The 26,927-nt window shown below is 36.7% G+C and overlaps 1 protein-coding gene across 2 annotated transcripts in view; it reads right to left on the reverse strand.

Annotated features, from left to right (window-relative positions):
* Positions 1-25,600, reverse strand: part of Med23 (mediator complex subunit 23) — a 42,130-nt gene extending 16,530 nt beyond the window's left edge. Inside the window, exons 1-17 of one of the 2 annotated variants that reach the window (XM_048354088.1) lie at positions 25,427-25,600; positions 25,154-25,185; positions 24,922-25,009; positions 22,756-22,880; positions 21,087-21,198; positions 20,274-20,372; positions 18,690-18,791; positions 17,941-18,010; positions 16,774-16,886; positions 14,063-14,158; positions 13,510-13,527; positions 8,298-8,498; positions 7,105-7,248; positions 4,777-4,922; positions 3,169-3,414; positions 1,478-1,620; positions 67-241 (exon numbers count right to left, since the gene is read on the reverse strand). In XM_048354088.1, coding sequence (XP_048210045.1) covers positions 67-241; positions 1,478-1,620; positions 3,169-3,414; positions 4,777-4,922; positions 7,105-7,248; positions 8,298-8,498; positions 13,510-13,527; positions 14,063-14,158; positions 16,774-16,886; positions 17,941-18,010; positions 18,690-18,791; positions 20,274-20,372; positions 21,087-21,198; positions 22,756-22,880; positions 24,922-25,009; positions 25,154-25,185; positions 25,427-25,465 — 1,949 coding nt within the window. In that variant the 5' untranslated portion in view covers positions 25,466-25,600. The remainder of the gene's footprint in view (positions 1-66; positions 242-1,477; positions 1,621-3,168; positions 3,415-4,776; positions 4,923-7,104; positions 7,249-8,297; positions 8,499-13,509; positions 13,528-14,062; positions 14,159-16,773; positions 16,887-17,940; positions 18,011-18,689; positions 18,792-20,273; positions 20,373-21,086; positions 21,199-22,755; positions 22,881-24,921; positions 25,010-25,153; positions 25,186-25,426) is intronic. The other variant, XM_048354089.1, reaches the window with a different exon arrangement.
* Positions 25,601-26,927: the final 1,327 nt, after the last annotated feature.

The following is a 26,927-nucleotide window of genomic DNA, read 5'->3' on the forward strand; positions in this document are numbered from 1 at the left end:
GAAGGATTAAGTTCCTCAACTCCAATATAGTTTCTAATAATCTTAAGGAAACTTTGATGAGCTCACCAGAGATGGAGCTGGTTCTGGTTTGTTTGTGCAACTGCAGCCAAAGTATGAAGATGACTTAGTAGCTGAACTCTATAATGAGGCTGAATATGGTGCATCCGGTAGCTAAACATCTCAAGTAGTGTGTGCAGGATTCCCCATGCATGAGACTTGAAAACAGTAGGCAAGAGCTGACCTGGAGAACAGGATAATTCGTGGCAGGAGTTACTGAAATATACACATTAAAGAATGTCTGCAGCAAGTTAAAGAAAGTGAAATGCATAAAAAATTGATCATGAGGGGCTGGGGATATGGCCTAGTGGCAAGAGTGCCTGCCTCGGATACACGAGGCCCTAGGTTCGATTCCCCAGCACCACATATACAGAAAAAACGGCCAGAAGCGGCGCTGTGGCTCAAGTGGCAGAGTGCTAGCCTTGAGCGGGAAGAAGCCAGGGACAGTGCTCAGGCCCTGAGTCCAAGGCCCAGGACTGGCAAAAAAAAAAAAAAAAAAAAAAAAAAAAAATTGATCATGAAAATATAAACACACTAATAATACAAACATAGTCTCCAAATTTCCTCCTTATTTCACAAAGGAGACTCAATCTGGAAAAGTAAAATGCGATAAAGTATAACCTACCTCACTTCTCGGTGTGCCTTTTACATTATTTTTAGAAAAATCAATAAACCACTTCTTTTTATGGCAGTGATAGGGATTGAACCATTTCCAAATGCATTCAGTGAGTTAATCCCCAGCCCTAGGGTTTCTGGAGACATTGTCCAGTCTGGTCCAAAACACTGACTTAAGCAATTCTCCTCCCTCAACCTCTTAGTAAGTACAAGCATCACTGCCCAAATTATATTCATATTAAAAAAAGTTCTGTTACATCATCTTTTGTTCCCTTTCCCTCCAAAGAAGTTATGTAAGTTATACTCAATTACCTGGGAAGAAGAGTTACTATGGTTAAAATTAAAGTTCTAGTGTATTGGTAAAAAGTTACTGTCAATCAGACAGTATTGCATTATAAAATGTCTTCTGCAACTAGAAAAACTCTTTACCTTTTTGCCTTAGACTTAAAAGAGAGGACAGCAATGTTTCCTCCTCCTTAGAAACCTTTGCATAAAGATAATGACCAGGACCATGTCTGTCTTACTCTTCTGTATACCAATTACCCAGCACATTACCCTTTCCTTGCTACTTAAAACTGACCCACTCCACTGGCAGACATTAAAGAGCAACACACCTTCCTGTTTTCTGCTTTTTCTCTATAACACATGTTACCTATTTCATTTATTTGTTGTACTGTGTGTCTTGTCTTCCTCATTAGCAGGAATACCCTGTGATGACAATGACTTGTTCACTTAGCACAGTTGAGTGTAGATGACTTAGTATGTCAAGGATTAGATACAGACATAACAGAAAGTCCTTTCTTACTGATAAATCCTTTGATGCCCAAAGACTCTATTTCCATGTACACCAATAAACGGCTGTAAGTTTCCACTAGGGCTGGAGCCAATGCAACATTGGTTTTTGTATGTGCAAGTTTTATCACCCTGGTTGCAATGCTGTGAATAAGGCTGAAGAAGAAGAAAAGAAAAAACAATAAAACTCCTACTTTTTACAAAAATACAAGGGTTACTCTTATAGGTAACAGTATAAATTTGAACTGAAATGATTCAAACAGGCTTGACTCATTTAACATCTTTAAGCTCGGTGGGGTAATTGGTGGTGATAATACTGTATAGCTGGAAATGCATTCTTTTCTTTTTGGTTGGTCATGGGGCTTAAATTCTAGGCCTGAGCACTGACTAGTGCTCTACCGGTTGAATCACAGTTTCACTTCCTGGAAATGAATTCTTAATTAACTTTTATGGTGCTTACAGACAAGGGGTACAGGTGCTTGAAATATATGATAGGATTCCTCTGCTCATGGAGACAAATGCTGGGCAAAAATCATGAGAGCAAATCCAAGAGCTTGAGTGCTTTTAGCCTGCTTCTCTTATTCAAATATGAAACTAGGTACATCTGAGGAGTTAAAGTTTTCATATCAGAGAATTAGTTCATAAATCATCGCTAAGATCCAAGTGTTAGTTCCAACAGTGTTCAAATATGTCATTGATGCAAGTGGAGCATATGACCTATCACAACACTGTACATTTGACTAAGAACACAGCTTTTCTAGAACTGATAATCCCTTTCATGACTCAAAGATGTGTTCTCTATGACCTACTTTGTGTTTGAAGTCTGAGCCAATATTTAAATGCTTAAAGGTTAGAAATAAAAATCTAGATTTCTAGCCCTTGGCACAATATTGGAAGGTGGAGATACATAGGCTGGCATTCTTACCGTACAAGTTAGCCAAGGTGGCAGCACCACAAGATGGGGCCTCATGCTCCCCAGTGTCCCAGTCTCCTCAACATATTCATGCCTCATGTGTGCTAACATAGGCTTCCCCTCACTCTGTGCCAGGCTTCACTAATCTAGATTTCAGCTTGGTAACTCTGGGCACATAAGGGTCATACCTGACAAAGGCATGTTCTGTCTTTCAAAAGTGTAATTCAAAATATGTCTCTGTAATTAATTAATTATTTTTTTTACATTCCTGGACTTAACATTAAAAATTCTACTTCCAAAACATCATTTTATAAAAATGAAGAAAAATTTTAAGAGAAATGTAATTATACAAAAACTGCAACAAAGATCATCATCATCATGGGAAGACATTGCATAAAACTCCACTGTGCAACAATGGGGAAGAGATTAAGCCATCATGTATAGCCAAAAAAACTTTGCAGCAGCTAAAAAAATGTTTTTGAAAATACTGGAACTAAAAGTGATTATAGAAAAACATGGTAAAACAGCCCACTTTTATTGCTAACAAAAAGAAAACATAAACTCAGATATTATCCATGTAAAAAAGATACCCAAAGATTTTACCATGCTTATTTCTTATGAAGGGGTTATAAAAATTATCTTCTTTGTGTATATGTATATATTCTATATTTTCTATAATTGACAGCATTTTTGTAATAAATGTATTATGTACACCTGTAATCATAAAACCAAGGTTTGTAATCTACTGCCATCAATGTCTAGATAGAAGCCAAATATATGAAAGAACATACCTCATTTTGGCATGGACAGTCAGTGAGTCCAGCAGGTTCATTGGAAGGGGAGTGATAGATCCCGAAGCCAAACAACTTGTTCCAGGGAGAGGTATTTTCATAATTCCGTTTCCATAAATAGTTTCCACCAGAGCTCCCATGGGTAATGTAAAACACTCTGAATTTGTAGAGTATGCATTACACAACAGGGCAATCTTATAGTCATTCATCTGTAAACTTTTATTTCTCAGACTCTGCTGTAGAAACCTAAAAATCCATATACATTCAACAGAAAAATGAAAATGATTTCTATGAAGTTAATATGCTTGTGTGTGTGGCGGGGGGTGGGGGGGGTTGGAGCTGAATTTTTGTGCTCAAGGTTAGTGCTCCACCACTAGAGCCACAGCTCCTCTTCTGGTTATTTTGGTGTTAAACTGGAGATACGAGTCTCACTGACTTTCCTGCCTGGGCTAGCTTTAAACCACAATCCTCAGATCTCAGCCTCCTGATAGCTAGGATATCAAGCATGAACCACCAGTGCTCAGCTTAACTTTCATTTTCAGAAAGCTCCGTCTTTATGTAGCCACTATTTTAATTCCTACAGATACTATAGTCTCTGTGTAAAACTATATATGAATGTCTTAAGCACATGATATATAATATGGGCTAAGTTTCAGACAACAAGAAAATAACTTACAAATCCATGAACTTTCTCGATTTACCATCTGCTTAAACACAACACAGGCTTTCTTTAGCAAATACCATTATGAGAAGATGATTATGGCTACCTCATAAAATGTGTGAAAACAAAACTATTCTCTAGTCTCCTATGAAGACATCTGACAAGCCTTTCAAGTTCTAGGAAGAAGTTCTACTATCCCTAATGCCCTGCCTGCAGCACAGTCTTATCTAAAAAGGTGTCATTTGAATTATGGCTTTGGAAAATACATGAGGGAACATGCTAGCCAAATCATGTTATTTGGAAGCACAGAGAAATGAAAGATGTCTCAGATCATGCACAAATCACAAGCATTTGAAAAGCTATGAAATATCTTCTCATTTATAAAAGTTTAGGTAGGTGTGTAGATATGTATTGTATCCCCAGCTACATGAGATGTTGAAATGGGAAAACCTGGGTTCAAGGCCAGCCTGGGGAAAAAAAAAGGTCATGAAGCTATATTTCACAGAGCCAACTAGTTATAGTGGTATATATCTAGAGTTCCAATACGTGGAGGTAGAGGTGCAGTTGTAATCTGAGGTGGCTTGGGAAAAAAGTAGGATACTGAATCTGAAAAACAGCTAAAGCAAACAGGGCTGCAGATGTGGTATAGGTGGTAGAGCACTTGCCTAGCAATCATAAGAGCATCAGTGAAACAAAGATCAGTCTCACACTCATACACACACACATATACATGTATGTGCATATGTATGTATAAACACGGTTATTCTGCTATTTTCTGATACTGTTTTTGATTAATTTTTCTTGCTATGACATAAATATTGAATAGTCACCCTTCAGTAGGTATGGGGAGATTTTCAAACTTTGGCCATATACTTAACTTAGAGTAGTATTAGTTTATAATTCACTACTTAATAAGTAGGAAAACTGTCAAGCAACAAATGACTTACTCATGATGTAGCTTTAGGGAATGAGGTATTGGGATCTGTAGGTTTGAGTTATCATTCTGTGCTTTTCTATTGAGATGAATCCAAATACAAGTCATTGCAAAAGCATGAGTTGACTGAGGTTTGTTAATATCAGGAACTGGGATACACTGAAAAAGAACAATTAGCATATTATTTAAGAAAAATTAGAAATGATTATATGCATCTTAGTAATCCTTTCTGGTGTAACTCTTTTTAAAGAGAGTTTAGCCTCCACTGTTCTTGGGTTCAATAATACAAATCAGCAGGTCTGACTGCTGTAACATTTAACTATTAAAAGATATTTCTTTGTCAAGTTTTTATTTTCAAAAAAAAAAAAAAGGTTCCGAGTCAAGGTTTTCCTATCACAGAGCCTTCTCAAACAAGAACCATTTAAAATTTTATTTTAAAAAGTTAAAATTAAGAAATATTAAATGTCATTAATATATTGAAAACAATCTAGATGTCTCACATATGCTTTTATAATGATCTTAATTGATACAGTAATTTAACTGATATAATAACCTTAACTAATATGCAATAGTACATATATGAAAACATTACATAGTCCATATGTAATTTTTGTACATTTAAGGTTTAGCTTTTAATATCTACTTAATATGTAATTTGTACAGTTAAAATAGAAACTTAAATGGTATAGATTAATGTACCATGTGACATTTTAATACATACATTGTATAATCAGAGTAAAACTACTTCTTTGCTGCAGAAAGTTAAAATCCTTCTTTCTAGATTTTTGTAATACATAACTGAGCAACAGACCCTACTTTGTGTAAAACACACTTCATTTTTTTGATCTGGTCCTAGGGCTTGAATGCAGAGCCTCAAAGCGCTTGCTCAACCTTTCCACTCACAAGTGGCACTCTACCATTTGAGCACTGCTCAAGTTCCAGCACTAGGAGTTCTTAACTGTAACAGGATCCACTGATCAGCATCTGCCCACACCTCTTGAAATTTTATCTGCTTCTCTTTTCTTTTTTAAAAAATATTTTTTATTATCTTTAGTTGTACAAAGGAGTTGCCATTCAACATGGACATAGAGAGTTTTAATAGTATAATTCTTTAGAAAGACTAAGTCAAAACCCAACAAAATAAGTACCAAGAAATGGGTACTTGCAAGGGCAGGGGTGGGGCCAGAAGAGAGGGGTAGATGAATGAAGGAGGAGGGGGGAGAATGCAGTAAAGAATTGATTGCACATACAACAAAAATAAGGAAAATAAGGGAAGGGTGGGCCGAAGGGAGGCATATCTGCTTTTTAAGAACGTAAAAACGTATGAGAAATAATATTACTCATACATTAACATGTTGACTAAAAATACATTTAAATAAACTAATTAACAGAAACAGGCATAGTGGTATATGCCTGAGTTTCAGTACTTGAGAGGCTGAGGCAGGAAAATTACATGCCAACATGGGACACTTGGCCCTCTCAAAACAAAACAAAAGTCTAAAAAAATAGGCAGCCTATCCAGGCACAGTGGCTCAAACTTGTAATCTTAGCTACATGAAGACTGAGATGAACAGGATCATGGTTCAAGGAAGCCCAGGCAATAAGTTTCTGAGTCAGACCCATCTCAACCAACTTGCTGGGCATCTTGGTGTCTTACCTATCATCCTAGCTACTTGGGAGGCTGAGATTAGGACTGTAGTTCCAGGCCAGCCTGGGGTGGATAGGTCAACTGATAGGGGCATCTGAATTTGATTTAATATTGTCCTCCTTATTGAGAAGGAGGAAAGATGAAGAATTCCTAGGTGAAGTTACAAGAGGGTTTACTGTTCTAGTCACTCTTAATTTTTGTAAAATTTGTAACTCCTGCAACAACAATCAAAACATATCACATATGACTTGAAACATACACTTGTCATTTGGCCATTCAATGTGGTGCAGATTAAAACTATACTAGTAGTTTTTAAGTATTATTTTTTCTTTAAGCAGATGTACAGAGGAGTTACTATTCAACAGAATCAGTTCTTAATTACAAATGCATCTTGATAGATGTCACCCTTTCAATGTATTCTCCCATTCTTCCCAATCTAGTAGTTTTGAAAACAGCAAACTAAGTCTGATATACTAGAAAATTTAGTCTGATAAACTAGAAAACCTTGTACAGTTTCTTTACTGTACATAAAGCAATCTAATGTCAAAAGAAAGTGAATGTTCAGACTGTGATCAGGATTAGTCACAGGACTGCGGAAAATAATTCACCCCACTCCAGTGTTATTTTCACAAAATGCTTAATAAATTAGTCATAATTTACTCACCACACTGTCAGATATTTAGTAAAACTTACTTCTTTTTCTGGGTATAGTAGATCAAAGAGCTTCATGACTGGGAGAAAATCAGCAAGTGCATTTTTCTGAATGCTTCCAGAAATGAACTGCAGGAGAACCCACATCAAATGATCTCTGCCTTTAATCAGGCCTCGTCCTGCTAACTGTAAAAGATGTTTAAGAATAAATGCATATACTTAAAAAAAAAAAAACATGAATGTATAGAGCTCTGTGCTTTGTTTTTTTTTTTTTCTTTTATGGAAACTCGGTGTTATGGCTAGGGTTCTAAATGTCCCCCAAAGGCTGGTATGCTAAAAGTCTGTTGTTATTGAAACATGGCAGAACCATTTCCTACCATGATGTATGGCAAGGCAAGAAGCCAAGAAACCAGGTACTGAAACCTCTGAGCCCAAATAAACCTTTCTTTATTTTTCTTTGTGTTTTTACGAGTTCTGGGGCTAGGATTCAGGGCCTGGGCACTACCTGAACACTTGTGCTCAGGCTAGCATTCTACCAACTGAACCACACCTCCACTTCTGGCTTTGTGGTTAACAGAAGGTAAGAATCTTTCCTGTCAGGGCTGTCTTCAAACCACAATCCTAAGATCTCAGCCTCCCGAGTAACTAGGACTACAGGTATGAGTGTCCAGCCCTTTCTTCCTCTTAAGTAATTTATCTCAGGCATTCTGTTATAATGATGAAAACCTGACATACTTGGTTTCTGTTCTCAAGATGAACATATGTAATTTTGTTGTTTAGTTAGTACTATCAATTCAAGACACATCATGTACAGCCTGCTCAATTATTTTCATATAGTATATGTTTTGGTTCTACTGTCACAATACATATCAAAAGTCTATGTTTCTGGGCAGAATTCAATGGGTCATGTGTGCAAGAGAACCAAAGTCAATATAGGTTAATTTTTATCAAAAATACTTCAGTATAAGAAATACTTTACCATAGCAATAGGTTTTTTTTTTCTATTTAATTCTCTTGGACTAATTGTCATAAAACACTTCCCTAGTTTGCTAGAGTCAGTCAGAAACCAAGAGTAGGAGAGGAGTATGGTGACTCAAAGAATTTTCACAACTTTTGGAAAAAGTTTCTTTCCAACTTCTGCCTCTGCTAAAATCACTAACTAGGGAGTGCTCAAACTAGTGGAAAATGAACTATCATTGGTGAAGTAGCTCTGACTCAAGAGACCTGGAACATACCTTCTGATGAAGAGAAAGGACCATATGTGGGAAACTGGCAAACTGGAAAAGCACAAAGAAAATGAGCTGACTGGAAAGATGCTGCCAAAGGAGTTGGCTTGTTCCCCCATCGTCAAACTTCTCCTCGGTCTCAGACCGCTCCATGGCGTATACCACCAGATCCACCAGCTGGTCTTCCAGCACAGGGCAGCGCTGCTTCTGCTGTAGGGCAGAGATTAAATACAGTATTCCAAAAGCCTCCCGGTTAGTTTCAGAAGTTACCAGTTAATGGGCATAATTGTTAACGAGAGGCTGAGAAGCATGGAATGAAGTTGAATTTTAAAAAGTTAAGATTAGATTTAGCGTATTAAAGCTGCACCATGTCACACTATCATAGAGGATGTTCCAGTGGAAAAAAAAATCATGTCTTCAGCTCTTCCACAAACAGACCTCCCACTAACTTTTGACTTTTCAAGTACACAGGTTTCATTGTTTCAATTTGACAAAGGCATTCAAAGCACAGTATAAAAATTCGCTATTTATATTTACCCTTTGGAAAAAGGTAATACTCTAAAAAGGGTATGAAATGGGAAAAGCATTATTAATTTTCTAAGTGACCTCAAAAGCTGAAACCCCTGCATTTTCAAGGATAAAACACTGACAGAGTCAACAAAGCAGTAAGTTAATCTATGTGTTTTAAGGTTAACATCCACAAGTTCACACTACCATGTAAACAGAGGTATAATGAAATAACTGGAGACTACTCCATGTTTGTTTTCAATGTGTGGCAACAATCTTGATAATAAAATGGAAGCTTTGTCTACTATTAGAAGTAACTGATTAAAATGTCAATCTGTGCTCTTACCCACTTTGGAAGCCAACATGATGCAGCTTTAATTTTAAATTAGATCATTTTAAAATCTAAAATAAGAAAAAAGAACTGGCTTAAATACTAACAATGAAAATGCAACTTCCCTTTCTAGAGGCAAAAAGATGTGTACTTTTCAAAAGTAATTTTTAAAATATACTTTTACCAAACAAGTACAGAAAGCCATATTTTAAAAGCCACTTCATTTTCCTTTTCTGAATACACTGTATTCCTTAGTAGCAGGCAACAGGAAGCCTTTCCAGTGCACGCAATTCGTAATACAGATGCTTCCCCCTAAACTTTAGATGTAATAATCAGTCTTTTGCCATGAAAAAGGGATATGAGTTCTTCCATTTTGGAAAAAATGCAAAATGGGGACAAATCTGGGAATCAACATAACATAATGGATTGCATCCCCTCTTTTGCATGCTCTTTGCCAGCTCCAAGTTGTAAAGCTCTAATACAGCTGCACTTTCTTCAAGCATGCAGGGAGAACAAACATCTATCCAAAACAGTAAGCATCAATGATCATTTCATAGTTTCAAAAACACAATGCCATGATCACAGTTCAACCACATTACAGGTTTACAGTAGCAATATTAACACCAGTTGAGACTACAGTACTTTCCTCCAAATGTATTTATCATTATGAAGCAGAGCAAAGTGCAACAGACAACACTACAGACTATTTCTTAAGTCAGCATGCAAAACTACTGTGTACAGGGCTTGAAATTCACTAGTTCTGCCAACCACCAACAACCTAAGGAATGTGTCAGACAACACAAATTTAGAGTGAGATCATTCAAAGTATTCAAGAGTCAGAAAAAAATTGGGAAAAGAAGTAAAGCCAAAGTTTCCAGTAGGAATTTTTCACTAGTGATGGGAATTTGATTATAAGTTTAGAAACTAATCAATTTGTCATCTATTGCTCCATCCTCAGTGGCTTTCCATCAAGCTAGTTAAGGAAAAAATAGCAGACTAAATAAAATTGGAATTTAGCACCTGAGTCCCCTTGGAGCTTCCCTTTTAGTATTAGTTATTTGTTTAAAAATTAAAAAAAAAACTTACCCACGTGTTTTAGGCATATCCTGATGGCATAGTCAATGGTTTAAAGGGGATATAAAAAAATACTAAAATTTTGACACAGTAAAAAACAATTAGGAAACTTATAGGTAAAACTGATGGTCATTATTCACCATGACCTCCAATCTTTCCGATAAGAACTAAACCCATCAGGAATCTCTATTGTACCTAATACCCTGATGGTAAAACACAACACCTATCAGGTTTAACTATAAATTTTCCAGGTGTTTCTGGTTAAAGCCAAGGACATTTTTTTCAGACAAAGTTTAACTAAAGCATTAAACTTGTTTTGTTTACCTGCCAATTTTGGTAATACCAAGAGGAAAGAGTTTAAATATAAAGTAGTATACTGTCACGTTCGAGTAATGTTTTTCTTTAAATGATTGAAAATCGGTATATTAAAATGAAGACTTCACTACATGGCAGATTGTTTCATAAAGTAGACCAAATGAACATTTGTAAAACAATTTAGTGATTTACAAGTAAAATTTAATCAATTACTAGCTAAGATAATTCTGCAAGTTACAGATGTAAGGCTAATGCTAATGGCTATACCTATCATCTGTTCTGAAAGCATTCCTAAATTTAAGGCTTCAAAATATTGAAATAAAAAGTGGACTTTTTAGTTTAACCATATGTGCATATTTAGTTTTAACATATTTTTAACAGTGAAATATCTAAGTTCAATATTTTAGCTATTTCTATGCAATTGTTTAAACTGTATTGGACTTTTAGTTTAAATGTTCAGTTTTGATAAAAGCTGGAAATCGAGTATAGAGTAGGAATGTTAACACCGACTATACCCACGTCCCTGTTTCCATACCAGCACTATTTTAATTGATGAGAGAATGCTTTTCGGGGTCTCCTATTCTCCACGGAGTAGCACCTGACACTTCCCACAACTGGTTCTAGCACAGCTTTTGTAATTAAAAATTCAACATACCATACCTAGATGCCTTAAGCTAATTCTAACTCATTGCTTCAGGGCTCTAACATCAATATTAAAGCAGTATCTATTCAAAGCAAGTAGGGAGAAAAAAATTCTCTCTCAATGCTATCTACCAATTGCTTTAAAACCAAGGAAATTGCCAATCAGAACCAAAGCCCTTATGCCATTTATTAACTTATAAGGTTATTTCAAACAACTGTATTAGTTTCATGGTAGCTGGAGATCATAATAGCAAATAACAGCTAGAGGAGTGTATGTGATTTGTGATGACTGTATTCACCAGAAAGGAAATACAAACTCTCACCTAAACACCTAATGCAAAATTTTTCTATTGTGAGTTTAAGTCCAACACTCCATCTTGCTAATCATATAACTGGGCTATTTATGACCTGAATGCAACCAATTTTAGAATAAACTATAGCCCAATTCCTACTGGAAAATGAAATATGGATAGGTCTTAAAAAGGTTTTGAGCTTTAAGTAAATTACTGCACTGCTAGAGAAAGGATAAGAAAGTATAGTACAGGTTATATTTCTGCAATAATAAAAAGATGTGATAAGATGATTAGGTTACTTTTAATTGTATGCTTTTTACACTGTGCACTCATTTTTTATGCTACCTCTAGTAAGTCAAAATAATAAATGAAGACAATAGATATCTTCCCTCTATAAGTCCCCTTACTAGTTTCCTATGAAAACAATTACTGATGAATTGTGAAATTTTGACAATGTTTACACTACAGTGGGACTGATACTAATAATATTCTGTCAGCATTTCCATTATAAACTTTATTTTTTATGGATTTATGTCTTAGTCATAAACTTTTTATAGGTTGAAACTTGTTACTGAAATGATCAGATCAGAAATACTCTTCTTGGAGTTAGTTTGTCAATATCCACTTTCAAGAAAGCTGCCCCCCAGAAGTAAAAAAGTTAACAATGTCTGGGGGAAGGTACTTGCAGCTCTAGTAACTATGTATGGATTTATCCAGCAAAGTGTAAAAATACTGAGTCAAATATGACTTGAAAGTTCATTGTAGAAATACGTTTTAAGATATAGCATTCTTCCAATGTTAACTAAATACTTACCTCTAACTCAAGTGAAAGTTGGTAAGAATTAATGATGTGGTTTTTAAGATGTTAAAGTGACAGATTCTGTGAGGTAACTGTCAGATACTCTAGTGGTGAAGCAGCTTCAATTTCACATATACAAAGGCTTTTGTCTAAACAAGGAAACTTGGTATATTTTTCAGAAGAAAAAACTCAAAATAATAAAAGAGATACTGCTTCTAGGGTGAGATTTGGCATGCAAAGTTTCAACACTGAGCAAGTTTTATGGCCAAGCTATATGTCCTTAAAAATAGGGCTTTATAAATGGAAGCACTGGCACAACCTTCACTATAGTATTGCAAACAGCAACGCTATTTTATATAACCTAGACAAGAACGTTTTTTACAGTCAAAAAGCTGGTCTATTTTAATATGCTGGGCTCAAAAATTTTTAACAAAAATAACTGGAACCACTATTTTGCTTAAAATCTCAACAGTCAGAAGTCCTGAAACAGACTTGGGACTATATAAGAGTTTGGCATACAAAGTGTAGCCAGAGTGTTTTTCCCCCTTGCTGTAGGTGAGCTGCAACTGAGAGGAGCCCACTCTAGGGGTACACATCTGGCAAAGATTGATAAAGAAGGGTGTTTGTCAAGAGGTGTGGGGTCACCTAAGAGCGTGACATTTCATAGTCAATCCCCAGGTTGCCAAAAAAGCTTTCCCTGCATAAAGCTTACCACTCCAACTTTTTAAAAGTAGCATATCTGTTAAAATGCTTTCTTTTGATTTCTTTTTGGTTTGTTTTTATTTTAAGGCAAGGCAATGTTAAGTATTTGTTGTTTACGTTGTCTTTATTGTATGGAAAGACAGAGGCTACAAAACTTTCCATCTATGAACATTTCATCAGACTAACTTTAAAGTATAAAAACGGAGTGGGAAGAAAAACAACCCATCAAAAAGTGACAGGCTTCATTGAGTGCCAGGTGTTGTCTCTTAAAAAAAAAAGGTGGAAAGAAAAAAAAAAGAAAAAAAAACAAACACCAAAAAAACCCAAAAAACCAAAAAAACAAAAAACCAAAAAAACAAAAACAAAAACAAAAAGAAAAACCATCCACCAAAAATAACTCTCATATCCCAAGAAGAAATTTGTTTAGTGGCCTTGGTCTCAGCATGGTCCTGCCAATTTCAAGCCCCGACCATACATGTACTCTCTAAATGGAATCAGTGGCTACAAAGCGGCCAGCGTATCGTTAGTCACAATACAACAGTAAGGTTGTGAACATACCTGAGCAATGTTCAAGGTCTAGAGCATTGGAGGATGGGCAGGACAAGACAGGACAGAACAAAAATAAAGGAAGAAAAAAAGAAAAGACAAAACAGTGACTATGAGGCCAGCCTCAAGGAACCCAGAGTCAGCATAAACCCTCCCACATGTTAAACCACCAAAAACCAACACATCAAAAAAGGGGTGAAAAGTCAGCATAGAGGCCACACTGTAGATATCAAGGGTTATAAAAATAGACACCCAAGCAACAACAACAAAAAAAACACAAAAAAATTATGGTTAAGTCATGTGTAGGTTTCTCTGGCAAAAGGTGTACTTGAAACTGGCCTTATAGAAAAAAAAGCAATGCAAAACAAATCAAGTTTAAAAATACTTCCTTTTTAATTAAACATTCCTAAAGTTATATATAAATGATAGAAATACGTTATTTAATAAACTATATACTAAAATCATGAGTCTTAACTGTTTTGCTCAGTTAGCTATAGCAAAGAAAAGAGAAAAGAACAGTGCAGATTCTATGCAGATTTTATTGGTTTCCGGCAGAGTACAGTACCTGCTTATTTAAACCTAGCATATTGCAGACCATATCCCTGGAATAAGGCTGCTCCAATACATATCTCAACAAAGCAGTCTGTGGTTCAAACAGATCCTTAAAAAAAAACAATAAAACGTATTATGCTTCATGATCAACATGTTATTTCAAATTATTTGAAATTGAGTTAAAAAAAATAAATTTTCCAAGGTACTTATTACCTTCCCACAGTAGGCAGAATCTAGTAGAAAAAAATAGGATTTTAGTACTTACACATAGTCTAGTCCCACCCTCATTTGAAAACTGAAGTAGAGAGATTTGTTCAAGGTTAGATACAGGTAAAAAGAAAGACACTAGAACCAGATCTTTTCATTCCACTTGCCCAGTAACTTCCTACCCTTTCTGATACCACAAAAGGTTTACATGTTTCCACATCAGAGTCTTACTCTGAAATGTCAACTTTATAGTGTCATTTTTAAAGTATGTGCATATACACACATGTATTTATATATATTTTTATTGTATGTGATCATAGTTCTAAGACATACGGAAGCTCCATTAAAATCTTTGCTTCCTTTCTACAAAAACTTTTTTTTTTTTTTTTTGGCCAGTCCTGGGCCTTGGACTCAGGGCCTGAGCACTGTCCCTGGCTTCCTTTTGCTCAAGGCTAGCACTCTGCCACTTGAGCCACAGCGCCACTTCTGGCCGTTTTCTGTATATGTGGTGCTGGGGAATCGAATCCAGGGCCTCATGTATACGAGGCAAGCTCTCTTGCCACTAGGCCATATCCCCAGCCCCTACAAAAACTTTTAACAGCCAATTTTCAGCAGCATTTCTAGGCCTATAATTTCTGAAAACCAAACCCAATTTATAAAATATGATACTAAAAGGTACATTTAAAAAGGGGTAAACAGAATTGAAGGGTATTATACACATATGCATAAATGAAGCACAATAAAACCCACCAAACACTGTTTAAAAAAAGGAGAAGTGGCTGGGTGCTGGTGGCTTATGCCTATAATCCTAGCTACTCAGGAGGCTGAGATCTGAGGACAGCAATTCAAAGCCAGCCTGGCAGGAAATTCTGTGAGACTTCTTTAACCACCAAAAAGCCACAAGTGGAGCAGCTGTGCCTCCAGTGGTAGAGCAGTAGCCTTGAGTACAAAAGCTGAGGGGCAGTTTTCAGGCTCAGAGTTCAAGCCCCAGGACTAGCACAAAAAAAAAAAGTAAACAAAAAAATAAATGAGTATTTTTTTCAGCATTTATAGCCATTATCTCTAAGTGAAGACTTGAAAGTTTATTCTATATATTGAATAATGAGGTGCTCCCTTCTTGATTTCCCTAAGATTGTCAAAGTAGCTTTTATGGCACTTAAATATATGAACTTATAGAAAAGAGTTATTTGCATGTTTTCTTACCTGTTTTCATTTAGTTGGCTTATATTTAAACATATCAATTTTAAAATATTAACTTGTATTTATTAAATATATTAAATATTTCATTCTATGTTTATTCTAATTATTCCCTGAGTGCCAGGCAGTTTCTGAGTTATTTTAATAGTTTTTTATTAACATATTACTTTTACTTCTTTCTAGTTAGAGAATGTAAGTTTGTGTACAATTTATATCAGCCTTTTTTTGGGGGGGGGCGTGTCATGGAAGGAAAGAAGGAAGTAGGGAAAAAAGGAAAAACATTATATATGCTGATTTTTTTTAATGTAACGTTTAAAATCTGGATTATTACAACTGTGAGGTCAAAACCTTAAAACTATTGCTGCATTAAATTCCTTAAAATTCTTTTGTCTTGCCAGGTGCCGGGGGCTTATACCTGTAGTCCTAGCTACTAGGAGGCTGAGATCAGAGGGTTTGTGATTCAAAACCAGCCCCAGCAAGAAAGGCCTTGAGACTCTTATCTCCCATTAACTATCTAAAAACTGGAAGCGGAGCTGTGGCTCAAAGTAAAAAAAGCAAAAAAGCTCAGGGAAAATGCATAGGCCCTGAGTTCAAGTCCCATGACTGACAAAAAAATAAAAATTCTTTTATCTTTAAACCAATCAGGCTGTAGCCTCTTTCAATTCACATCAGTTATAAGAATGTCCTTTTGCTCCTTTCTCAGTTTTAATAGTAAAATAAACTGGGTACATCAGCATTTACTTCAAGTACTAGTTTTAAAGATTTCTTAGATCATTTTAAAACAGAATAACCAAACTATCAGTGTTCATAGCAAGAGCTGGTTTAAAATATGAATATAGTTTAAGAAGAGTAACTATATTCCAAAAATATGAATTCCATCAGCAAGATTTCTCATTAGTGTAAACATTTAGAAGGAGTGGTAAAGGAAGGAATTCCAAAGAACAGTTTCCAAGTTTCCAAGACACTATTTCCAAGTTTGTGTAGGACAAATGAATAGACACCATAGGAGTTAAGCGTGAAGATCCTTGAATCAGCCTGTGTTCAAACCCTGGTTCTTCTACTTTTTAACTGTAAGGACTTGGTCTAGGAATCAATTAAAAATGTTTTCTATCTCCTAGTAGTTTGCCAGGAGTGGCACTGAGGCTCAAAGACACAACCCATGGAGTATATGTGGATTTCAGAATAGCATGAGGAACTACCTACTATCTTCCTTTCAAATGTATTTCTGCAAACAATGAAGAGGTGGTTTGGCGTCACATACCTTACGATCTAGGATAAAGAACATTTGAAGAATAAGTTTCATTACATTTAGCAACATACCTTATCATATGGTAGAAGGCCTTTCAAAGGAAAACGAAGAGTTGCAGGGTCCAATTTCCATGAATTACAAATAGCACCTGAGTTATTTACAACTGGAAGAAGACTGCAACGGCCTGTATAGATTAAGAGTGCATTTAAATAAATGTTATTATGACAATGCTAGGTACTTTATTCATTGCATAAATATTTAATGAGTATATATTCTAAACTAGGCACTGGTTAGAAATGCTTCAGAAATGTATTAATGAAACAGAATGTGAGAATTTCTTTTGATTCTACTTCAGATAAATGGTTGAAGACCAAACTTATGTTTTCAAAACTAAAGTGCTGTATTTTGCCCATGTGCCTGCCCCTGAGCCGAGGTCACCAAATTATGGGTCAAATCTAGCCTGCCATCTGGATTTGTAAAAGTAGAACTGAGTAGTGGTATAGATTGTGTGGTCCACAAAGCTTAAAATATCTACAAGATAAAGATTGCGATCTATAGTCTATTGCTAACTAGATAAATTTTATGCAGATGACCTGAGAGACCGTAGATGTGGTATGCATATAATATATATGTACAGAGAGAGAGGACAAAGATCTGTAAGGTACCAAATCCAACTGTCTAATAAATCCTGTCATAGATGGGTCCCCTACGTACATCATGCTCTTCAAGTGAACTCAACATTACCTTTCTCAAAAATTTGCTTCATTTCCATAATTCAAATCCACACAGTTACAAACTAGACCACTCAGGATAACCTGTGTATCATCTTTGTTAGTTTATTATTGTATATTCAGTGTCTAGAACAACACTGGCTCAAAAGCAGTACCCAGTAAGTGATCAGTGAATAAGTAGCAGTCTGAGGTCACTGTGATGTCTAAAATAACTGAGAAATATGGTTGGGCACTGCAAAGGCTGTCAAATCACATGGCTATTTTATAAAGACGAGAAAAATAAAAACATGAGAAAACGGAAGAATAAATAAATGAAGTTTAAAAAGTGTTTCTAATCACCACTCAACTTCTAGGATGGTTTTATCTGAAATTAGATTCACTGTTCTGAACATTTTCCTACACAAAGTACCTGAACCTAAAGCTACTATTACAAAGCTTCTAGAGTTACTGACAAGCAATCAATACATGTATATAACATTCAAGTTCATAGCTGAATTAGAACCCTACCACAAATAGAGTTTATCCTTGCTGTAGGCCTGAAGGTGTCCACAAAGTCTGACACTAGGTTTCCAAGTAACTAAAAAGAAAAAAAGGAAAAAAAATTTTAAAAAATCAAGTTTATTACCTTGAATAGTCTTTATATAGATTAAATAATATATGTAAGGAATTAGTAAAATGCTTAGCATAGCATAGGATAATATTCAGAGATGAGTTCCCTATTTCTTCCTCTCAAAGTATTACCTACCAGTCCATCTATTTCTAAATTAAACTAGGTCATGCACACTATAACTGACAAAAATGCATGATTACTGATAAAACCTGTGGGTTTTTTTAACATATAGCCTAAAAACTGTCTCAGTGAGTCAGCAGGGAAATGAAAGAAAAATAATTATTATGTAATGATAAAGTAACTTTTAAAAAAAATCATGCATAGTCTTTTTTTTTTCCCTTTTAGTGCTAGTAATGGGCCTTGAACTCAGTGCCTCACGCTCTCCCTTGGCATTTTTACTAAAGGCTAACTCAGCACTCTACCACTTGAACCACACCTCCACTTCAGGCTTTTTGCTGGTTAACTGGAGATGGAAGTCTTGGATTTGTCTGTCTGAGCTGCATGGAAAGTAGGAAATGTTACTCTCTTTTTCTCTAACAGCATTATAAGAAAATCTTGCTAAAACTTTAAGCATAGAAGCAAACTAAAAGATGTAAATTTTAAAATAAAAATTTCTACTAAAAATTTTGGAAAAGGCAAAACCTACCCAGTGTGGAAGTTTTCCCTCAGGATATAGTTTCCTGATCTCCGTTACTGCAAAATATGCTGGTAATAAGCAGGCATTTCTTTCTAAGATATATGCTATAACCTAAGAAAAACAAGAGTGATATTATTCTCAACTGGTTACACATTTAAGATCTTTAAATAAGACAGTAACAACAATAAAAATGATGTTAGAAAGCAGATAGTTTTTATTTTCATTTTTAAGTTTTACAGATGGTGATTGAAAGACAACTTCAGTAAATTAGGAGAAATAAATTTAAGAAATATACATTTTGGTAACTACAGAGTTAATAACAATATAATGTATACAGTAAACCCACCTTATTTGCATATTTGCATATTTATTACATGTGCTTTACAACCAAGTTGTAGAAAAATGAATTTAAAAAAGAAATTTCAAAAACAAACTCTTTGATTCCTATGTACTCTATAGAGAATCTCAAGTCAGTACATTATTGTCAGTTGTGCTGAAATCTTCATGTGATCTGTTGAGCATTTTCTCTGCTCTTTGTGAAAATCTGTCTCCTGTAAATCAGTTGGTGCCCAAAAAGTAAGGTAAGAGTTAATTGTATAAATTAGTGTTAAAGTTAAAAACTAGATCTATTGCAGGTTGGGCAGAGATATGGCAAAAAAAGGAGTCATACATTCACAGTACAGTACTGAGCTCTGTAATATCATGAGTACTCCTAGTTTTCCCTCAGTGGTGCTATCTTTGAAACCATATACCCGGAGAATACTTGAAAATGCTTAGGGAGATTTTAAGTATAATCACACACACATAAAACAAGATGTGTGATAATCTGTCACAGCCTATCTTAGTATAACATGTACTTAGGTCTACAATATTTGTTTTTGAATTAAAAAAAGTAGAAGCAGGAAATAAAGCAAAGGAGGACATTATGCAAAATGAATTGTACTTATTACCTGGCTTACAAAATGGTATTCCCTTCATACAACACATTAATAATAATAAAATTATATATTTGAGAAAAGTAGAGGCATTATTTCTTAGATCTACTGGGTTTAAATGTTAGTAAAAAGAAATTACTTTATAGAATACAAAGAATACATAATAATAAAGAATAATAAAATGGATTGTGGAAGTTAGTAAATACCTTAGAAATACCTTAAACATTCAAATTAGCTTTAGGAGTAATAGATCAAAATAAAACTTTTTATAATATTAGTTACAAAGATTTCTAATTTAATCTCATACTTTACCTTATGATTTATTATCAATATTAACTAAAATAAAGATAATTTTAGAACAAACTAAGAATTTTAATTTCCTCTGGAATTACAATAAACTTAAAATAGTATCTTTAAAACAGGGAGCCTTTCACTGCTATTTTCTGCATGTGGAGCAGGCAATGTTTCTCTTCATTTCTTCCTACTTTAAGCCTGATATATTAAATAAATCCTTGCTTTAGAAATGAAATACTATTTTTAAAATCAGGAGATTTGGGGTTTTAAACCCATTCCACAAATTATGATAAGTTTAAAAAGGACCTCAAGAAAGCTAGACTTTGAGATTATGATCAGTAAGTTTCAGATGTGTGTAAATTACCTCTTTTGCTGCCAGAAGCTGCTGTACCACTGCAGAGCTCACTGTATTAGGAATTGTCAGGATTTTCTCCAAAATCACTTTCAAGAGATCTCGAACACCCTGATATATAGGGAGGGGGAAAGACATAGTTGAAAAATAAGTAATGTGCCCTGTGTTAGATAAAACATCCACCAGTTTTAGGATATGCTAAGATTGTACCTCTGTTTTCTAAATCAGTGTTAACATTTAAGTCCCTGACACTAAAACAGAAGAATCACTTTCCAAAACAGAATGTCATGCAATGAGTAAACAAAATCATTTATAAATAATATTTCTACACTTTCTCAATCATTCTTAGTCCTTAAGACATTAGTTTCCATTGTTGTAAGACTCAAAAAAGCTTAGCTTGTGCCATGGGTAGAAACAAATTTGAACAGAACTTGGAAAAACTGAACTGTAAGTAATGCTATGAGGTTTTCTGGCAGAATACTATTTCTGCTTATTTCTTTCGGCGCATTCTAAATTGACTCTCCTTTGTCATTCAACACACACCTTCAGTTTCTCCCATGTTTTCAACAAGTTATTGTGTTAATCAATTCTATATATCTATCAGTAGTTGCACTCACTGAGGAAGAAAAAAAGATTTCACCTCCACATACTTTTAGAGTATAAACTGTATGATCAAGCTTGGTGAAATAAGGACAAACAGAGAACAATAATTATCTAGAACCACACAGGTACCACAGATGGTACTTTGTGTTCTCTAACTTGAATATATCCTGAAAAATTAATCACGTCTGAAAGCAATCACTTTTTGTAATTAGAAAATAATACCTTATAATCAACTCCTCCAATTATTTTCCGGATCAGTTTAAACGTTAAGGCCCAAAGTTGTGTTCTTTCCCATTCAAGAGTGTCAGAGTTTAACAAGGATTCACAAACTAGCCTAGAGAAAAAAGGAATACTCATTCCAGTTACAAGGCAGATTTTACAGGTTCTCTAATAATAGCTAAGATCTGTGTACCCTGGGCATTATGTTTATCACAGCAATGTCTATTTCCTGTATTAGTGAAACATACTTAGATACACATATTTTACTTCATTTTCATAGTGCTAGGATTTGAATCCAGGACTTCATTCTTACATGGCACTCTCAAGTGACACTCTTCTACAAGAATGCCACTCACTAGCCCTCTGGCTTATTTTTCAAACAAAGCCTCAAAACATGGTTTTGCCTGGGGTTAACCTTGGCACATGATCCATTTCCCTATGCTTCCTGAATCACTGAGAACACAGGTGTGAGCCTGGCTTATTGGTTGTGATGACATCTCATTGTTTACGTGGCCTAGCCTCAGACTGTGATCTTCTGCACTCTGAGTAGGTAGAATTACAGGTGTGGGCAATCACACCTGGCTAATACTTTATATTTTCTATTCATATGAATGATCATACACCAAGTAGAAGGAAATTAAATTTAGTTACCCTTTATTAGAAAGTAACCTATCAAAAGCTTTGAAGGAAATATTTGTTGTCTACCTGCTGGTAGCCAACTGTGTTTACCAGGACAGTCACAGTGGAGTTTCTCAACACCACATACCTTTCTGAAATGTGACACTGATACTCATCTACTAGAAAAAGGTCTATCTTACCTTTTCTTCAATCTTGGCACATGAAAATTAGGATAAAAACGGTGAGGGCTGATTTCCTGCCTACACCTGATTTACAAACTTTCTCTTGGACTCAACCAAGGTATGACAATGTCTGGGCCACAGGTGAGGGAACTCATCATGTGTACAGGCTGAGTCCCCAGGAATGCCCATATGAATGCATGGGCACGGAAGACTTTGATACAACTCTTGCCTTTGCCACCTCAGATTATAGTTACAAGAGGGACAACTGAAAAAGATACCCTTCAGCTCAGTTACTTGATGAAACTCACTTTCTCATTCTCCTGTAGTTGTACAACGACCACAACTGTTTTCTAACACTTTATTGTGGGACACACCTGGATCAGACAGAGGAAGTCAATTAGCTGGCCCTGCCTGTTTCTCAGTCCTTGGGCCACGTGTGGCTAAGATGGCGTCTGACGATGAACCCAGAGGTGGTTCTGCGGGCTGTGACGAAAAATCTGGATGCCTCTAGGATTGGTCCCCAGCTCTTCCGGACAGCTCATGCCTCCCTTTACAGTCCCTAGATAGGTGCACGTACACCCCTCCCCTTCCTGCTGATCTTTGATCTGATTGGCTCTTGTGCCTTATATTAGTTACATGTGTTCCCCTCAATAAATGAGATCTTGCGTTGACTTGACTCCCAGACGTATCTGATTGTCCTCAGGTGAGGGAGGGCTGGGTACAGGCGGACTGTCAACCCTTTCCTTTCTTGGCTCATCTGGTTGGGGTGTGCCTTCCCTGTCTCTCCTGCGGGTCAGGGGAGCGCGGGGGGGAGGGGGGCGCTAAAAAAACCCTGACACTATAATAAAGAAAATACTCATCATTAAACATACCTGGGTGGAAGGACACCGGTTTCAACTGCCATTGCCAAGCAATCATAAAGAAACGATATCCTTTTAGGACTATGCTGGCCATGGATAAATTTAACAATCCACTGGATGCATTGTTCGTGAGACTCCTGGAAAAAATTTTAAAATGGCTTTATTTTAGGTCTAAAGTTAGATGTTATAACTAATAAGTGCCTAGTATTATACCCTGAGTACAGTAGACCCTTTGTTTCCGAGTGTTTATTTCAAGGAGACTGCTGGTGAGAAAGGGCCTCAACTGCCCAGGATATACAGGGTTTAATACTGTACCACACATGCCTGATTCCTTTTCTTCTCAGGATACCACCCAACTTGTGCTAAAGACATGAGGCCTTTCAACAAATCTAAACTGAAATACCCTATGTGCCTCCTTTTGGCTTAGCAAGATTATTAAAACTTCTACCTTGGTTTGGGGACAGCATTTGCTTTATGGGGAGGCATGTTATCATGAAATTAAGTGTAGAGAACTCATCACATGGAACGGGCAGAAAACTTTTTTGCATCAACTGAGCTCTGGAATTCATGCAAGGGGATTAAGAAATTGTCGGTTTTGCAACTTCTTTTGATTTTTAAAATGTGCTATTACTTGTTACCATGACTGGTCAAAACTTCATGTAATAAATCTGTGAATAAGGTGAGTTTACTAACAATTGAGACAATGAATAAAATACTTCACTAATATTAGTGAGTAAAATAATTTCTATAAAAGCAAGAAAGATTTCATATTTTAATTTTATTTTGCTCAAGGCTAGCACTCTGCCACTTGAGCCACAGCACCACTTCTGGCCGTTTTCTATATATGTGGTGCTGGGGAATCGAACCCAGGGCTTCATGTATACAAGGTGAGCACTCTTGCCACTAGGCCATATTCCCAGTCCTGATTTCAGATTTTCAGTAGGGTGCTGTAATCCTAGCTACCTCATGAAGCTGAAATCTGAGAATCATGGTCTGAAGCCAGCCTGGACATATGAGACTCTTCATCTCCAATTAACCAGCAAAAATCAGGAAGATAATCCATTATTGCAACATGAGGTCTTCAAGAATCACATATCTGGGGCTGGGGATATGGCCTAGTGGCGAGAGAGCTTGCCTCGTATACATGAGGCCCTGGGTTCGATTCCCCAGCACCACATATACAGAAAACGGCCAGAAGTGGCGCTGTGGCTCAGGTGGCAGAGTGCTAGCCTTGAGCAGGAAGAAGCCAGGGACAGTGCTCAGGCCCTGAGTCCAAGGCCCAGGACTGGCAAAAACAAACAAACAAAAAAAAAAAAACACAAGAATCACATATCTAACTTTTTCATGGGTATGTTTTCTGATGACTGTTTTTTGTTGAAGCATACTGCTCTTTCCCTTTTTTGTTTTTTTTTTTTTTTTTGGTCAGTCATAAATCTTGAAATCAGAACCTGGGTGCTGTCTCTGGGCTCTTTTGCTCAAGGCTAGTGCTCTACCACTTTGAGCCAAAGCACCAGTTCTGGTTTTTTGGTAACTGGAGATAAAAGTCTTATGGACTTTGCTGTCTGGGCTGGCTTTGAACTGTGATCTCAAACCTCAGCCTCCTGCATAGCCGTAGCTAGGATTATAAGCATGAGCCACCAGTGTCTGGCTTCCTTTCCTTATTTTTCACTGTCTTTGGATCTTTATTTCAATTCTTCTTATAGTGTCTTTGTATTTTCACCAGTATCTTTAGTTTCTTCTTATCAAGGCTGTGCATTTTTGTTACTGGAAAAAAAGTGAGACTTCTATCTTTTACAAGAGAAGTCTAACACAGCTGTTTGCAAATGTAACAACTCAATCAAAATTTGATGAAAATGATTTTACATAATATGACAGAGATTCTTAAAATCATTTCCCACTGTATTGTCATCAGTTTGAATTCACAATAGTTTCTCCACTGAGGTACACAAATTACAATTTGAGCCTGAATAAAAAAAAAATGATGGTCATTTTATTTCTCACTGTCCCAAAAGACCTTAACAAAATCATAGGTTATACATATGTGTGATATGTAGTATATATGATACTGATATATGTATATATCAGATATATGTATATATACTGATATATGTATATATCAGATACATATGTATCTGAAAAAGGGCATAAAAATCACATTACCAAATATATACTGCTCACCTGAGAAAGGCCATTCCAAAACTGTCTGAAGGCCGCTAAACAGCTAATCAGCTTTGTTTTCTCATCTTCGGGAGTATCCATAAACATACTGTAAAAACAAAAACCGCATTATTTGCCATTAGTTTTTAAAGGCAAATTAAACATAGCCAGGACAGACATTACTCTTTCCCCTCAACCCCGAGACAAAATACAATGACCCTACTAGCACAAAATCCCCAATCCATTTACTCACCCGGGGAAGGCCTCTTCTATAATTTCTGTTTTCTGTCAAAACAACAACAAAAAGCCATAAAAGATTTTTATTTATTTATTTTTGTTTTCAGACGAAGGGCTCCAATGGAGGGGTGGGGGTGGGGGGAGGCTGGCCCGGCCCGCTCGAAGCGGGAACTTGACAGGGTGGGTGCGGCCTGAGGCCGGGGCCTGGCCTGCGGATCCCCCTCGGCTCCGAGCCGCCCCACCTGACATCGCCCGCTCGCCCGCCCACCCGCCCTCAGCCGGCACTCACCACCACCTCCTCAAAGATGCTCTGCAGTTGCGTCTCCATGGGCAGCCCCGGTCGCCCCCGGCTCCCCGGGATCCTCCGTCTCCCAATAAGACGCAGCACCCCAGAAAAGATCAAAGCATCAAAGCAGAGGGGCGGATCACCGGGAAGAAGCCGCCATTGCTTTCCTTCCCTCAACAGCCCCCCTCCCAAGTCAACGGAAGCCGCGCGAAGCCCCGGAAGTTCTTGGTGCGCGCGTTTTATGCAACTCCCCGGAAACTAGAGACTCAAAGCGACCGTTCCTGGGTGGAGAAGAACGGCCTGCGCGCGCGGAGCCAGGTGTCCCCAGTTACTCCGGGTCGTAACCGACCGTAGGCCGCCACCTACCGGTTGGAGCGGAAATTGCTTCCTTTTCGAGTCTTAACTTGCAAGCTGGAAATGAAAGGCTGGGAACCCAGGGGCTGCCGCCAGGACCAAGTGATGTCTGAGTGCTCCACCTTCCAGAGAAGGTGAACCCACACTTCCCTTGACCCCGAGTACCATGTCTTCTCATCCGGGGAAAAACCAGTGCCCAGCCCAATGGTGGACTCTCAGTGGCTTTTAGTGAAAGTTGAAAAGAACCAGAATGAATGCATCGTTATTGATTTTGAATTAGAATCACTGGATGATATCTATCTATTCAAGATATAATCACATAAATAGAAACATTGCCAGTTATTGAATATTGAAGGAAGTAGGTATGAGTTGGAAGAATAAAAAAACAACAACACAGAATTATTGAAGTCCAACAATCCTGACAATCTCTTATTGTCCTCCTAACACGTTATCTCAGGGGCATTACCTGATCAAAGTTCAGTTTTAAGACAGTGTTCATCTACTACTTGGGAAATTCCCATGCTGCTGTTCTGTGTGGTCCAGATCAGTGTATTTTCAGCAGATGCTAAGATTGTTGATACTGCTGTCACTTGTATAATTGAAAAAGGCAAAATGGACAGGAAATAATTTTTTTGTTGTTGTTGTTGTTTTGTTGTTTTGGCCAGTCCTGGGGCTTGGACTCAGGGCCTGAGCACTGTCCCTGGCTTCTTTTTTGCTCAAGGCTAGCACTCTGCCACTTGAGCCACAGCGCCACTTCTGGCCATTTTCTGTATATGTGGTGCTGGGGAATCGAACCCAGGGCCTCATGTATATGAGGCAGGCACTCTTGCCACTAGGCCATATCCCCAGCCCAGGAAATAATTTTTAAATAAGAAAATAAAAATGACTTTTTACATTCTGCTTACTATCACTCCACTCACTAAATAAAAGCTGACTCTTCATTTACAGATCTTTTTACTATGTTTCCATCATGTTCATATTTATTCATATACAGTACAAGTTACTTAAATGAAATATATGAAGCAAAGAATAGATCCATAAATTTGGCACAGGTTGACACTTGCATCACATGTCAGTCAAGATACAGAATATTCGGTATCATCTTGTAAAGTCCTTATGTCCCTAAACCCTGAACCAGGAGTTACACTTC

The sequence above is a fragment of the Perognathus longimembris genome, chromosome 9, assembly GCF_023159225.1.
Source record: "Perognathus longimembris pacificus isolate PPM17 chromosome 9, ASM2315922v1, whole genome shotgun sequence".
NCBI lineage: Eukaryota > Metazoa > Chordata > Mammalia > Rodentia > Heteromyidae > Perognathus > Perognathus longimembris.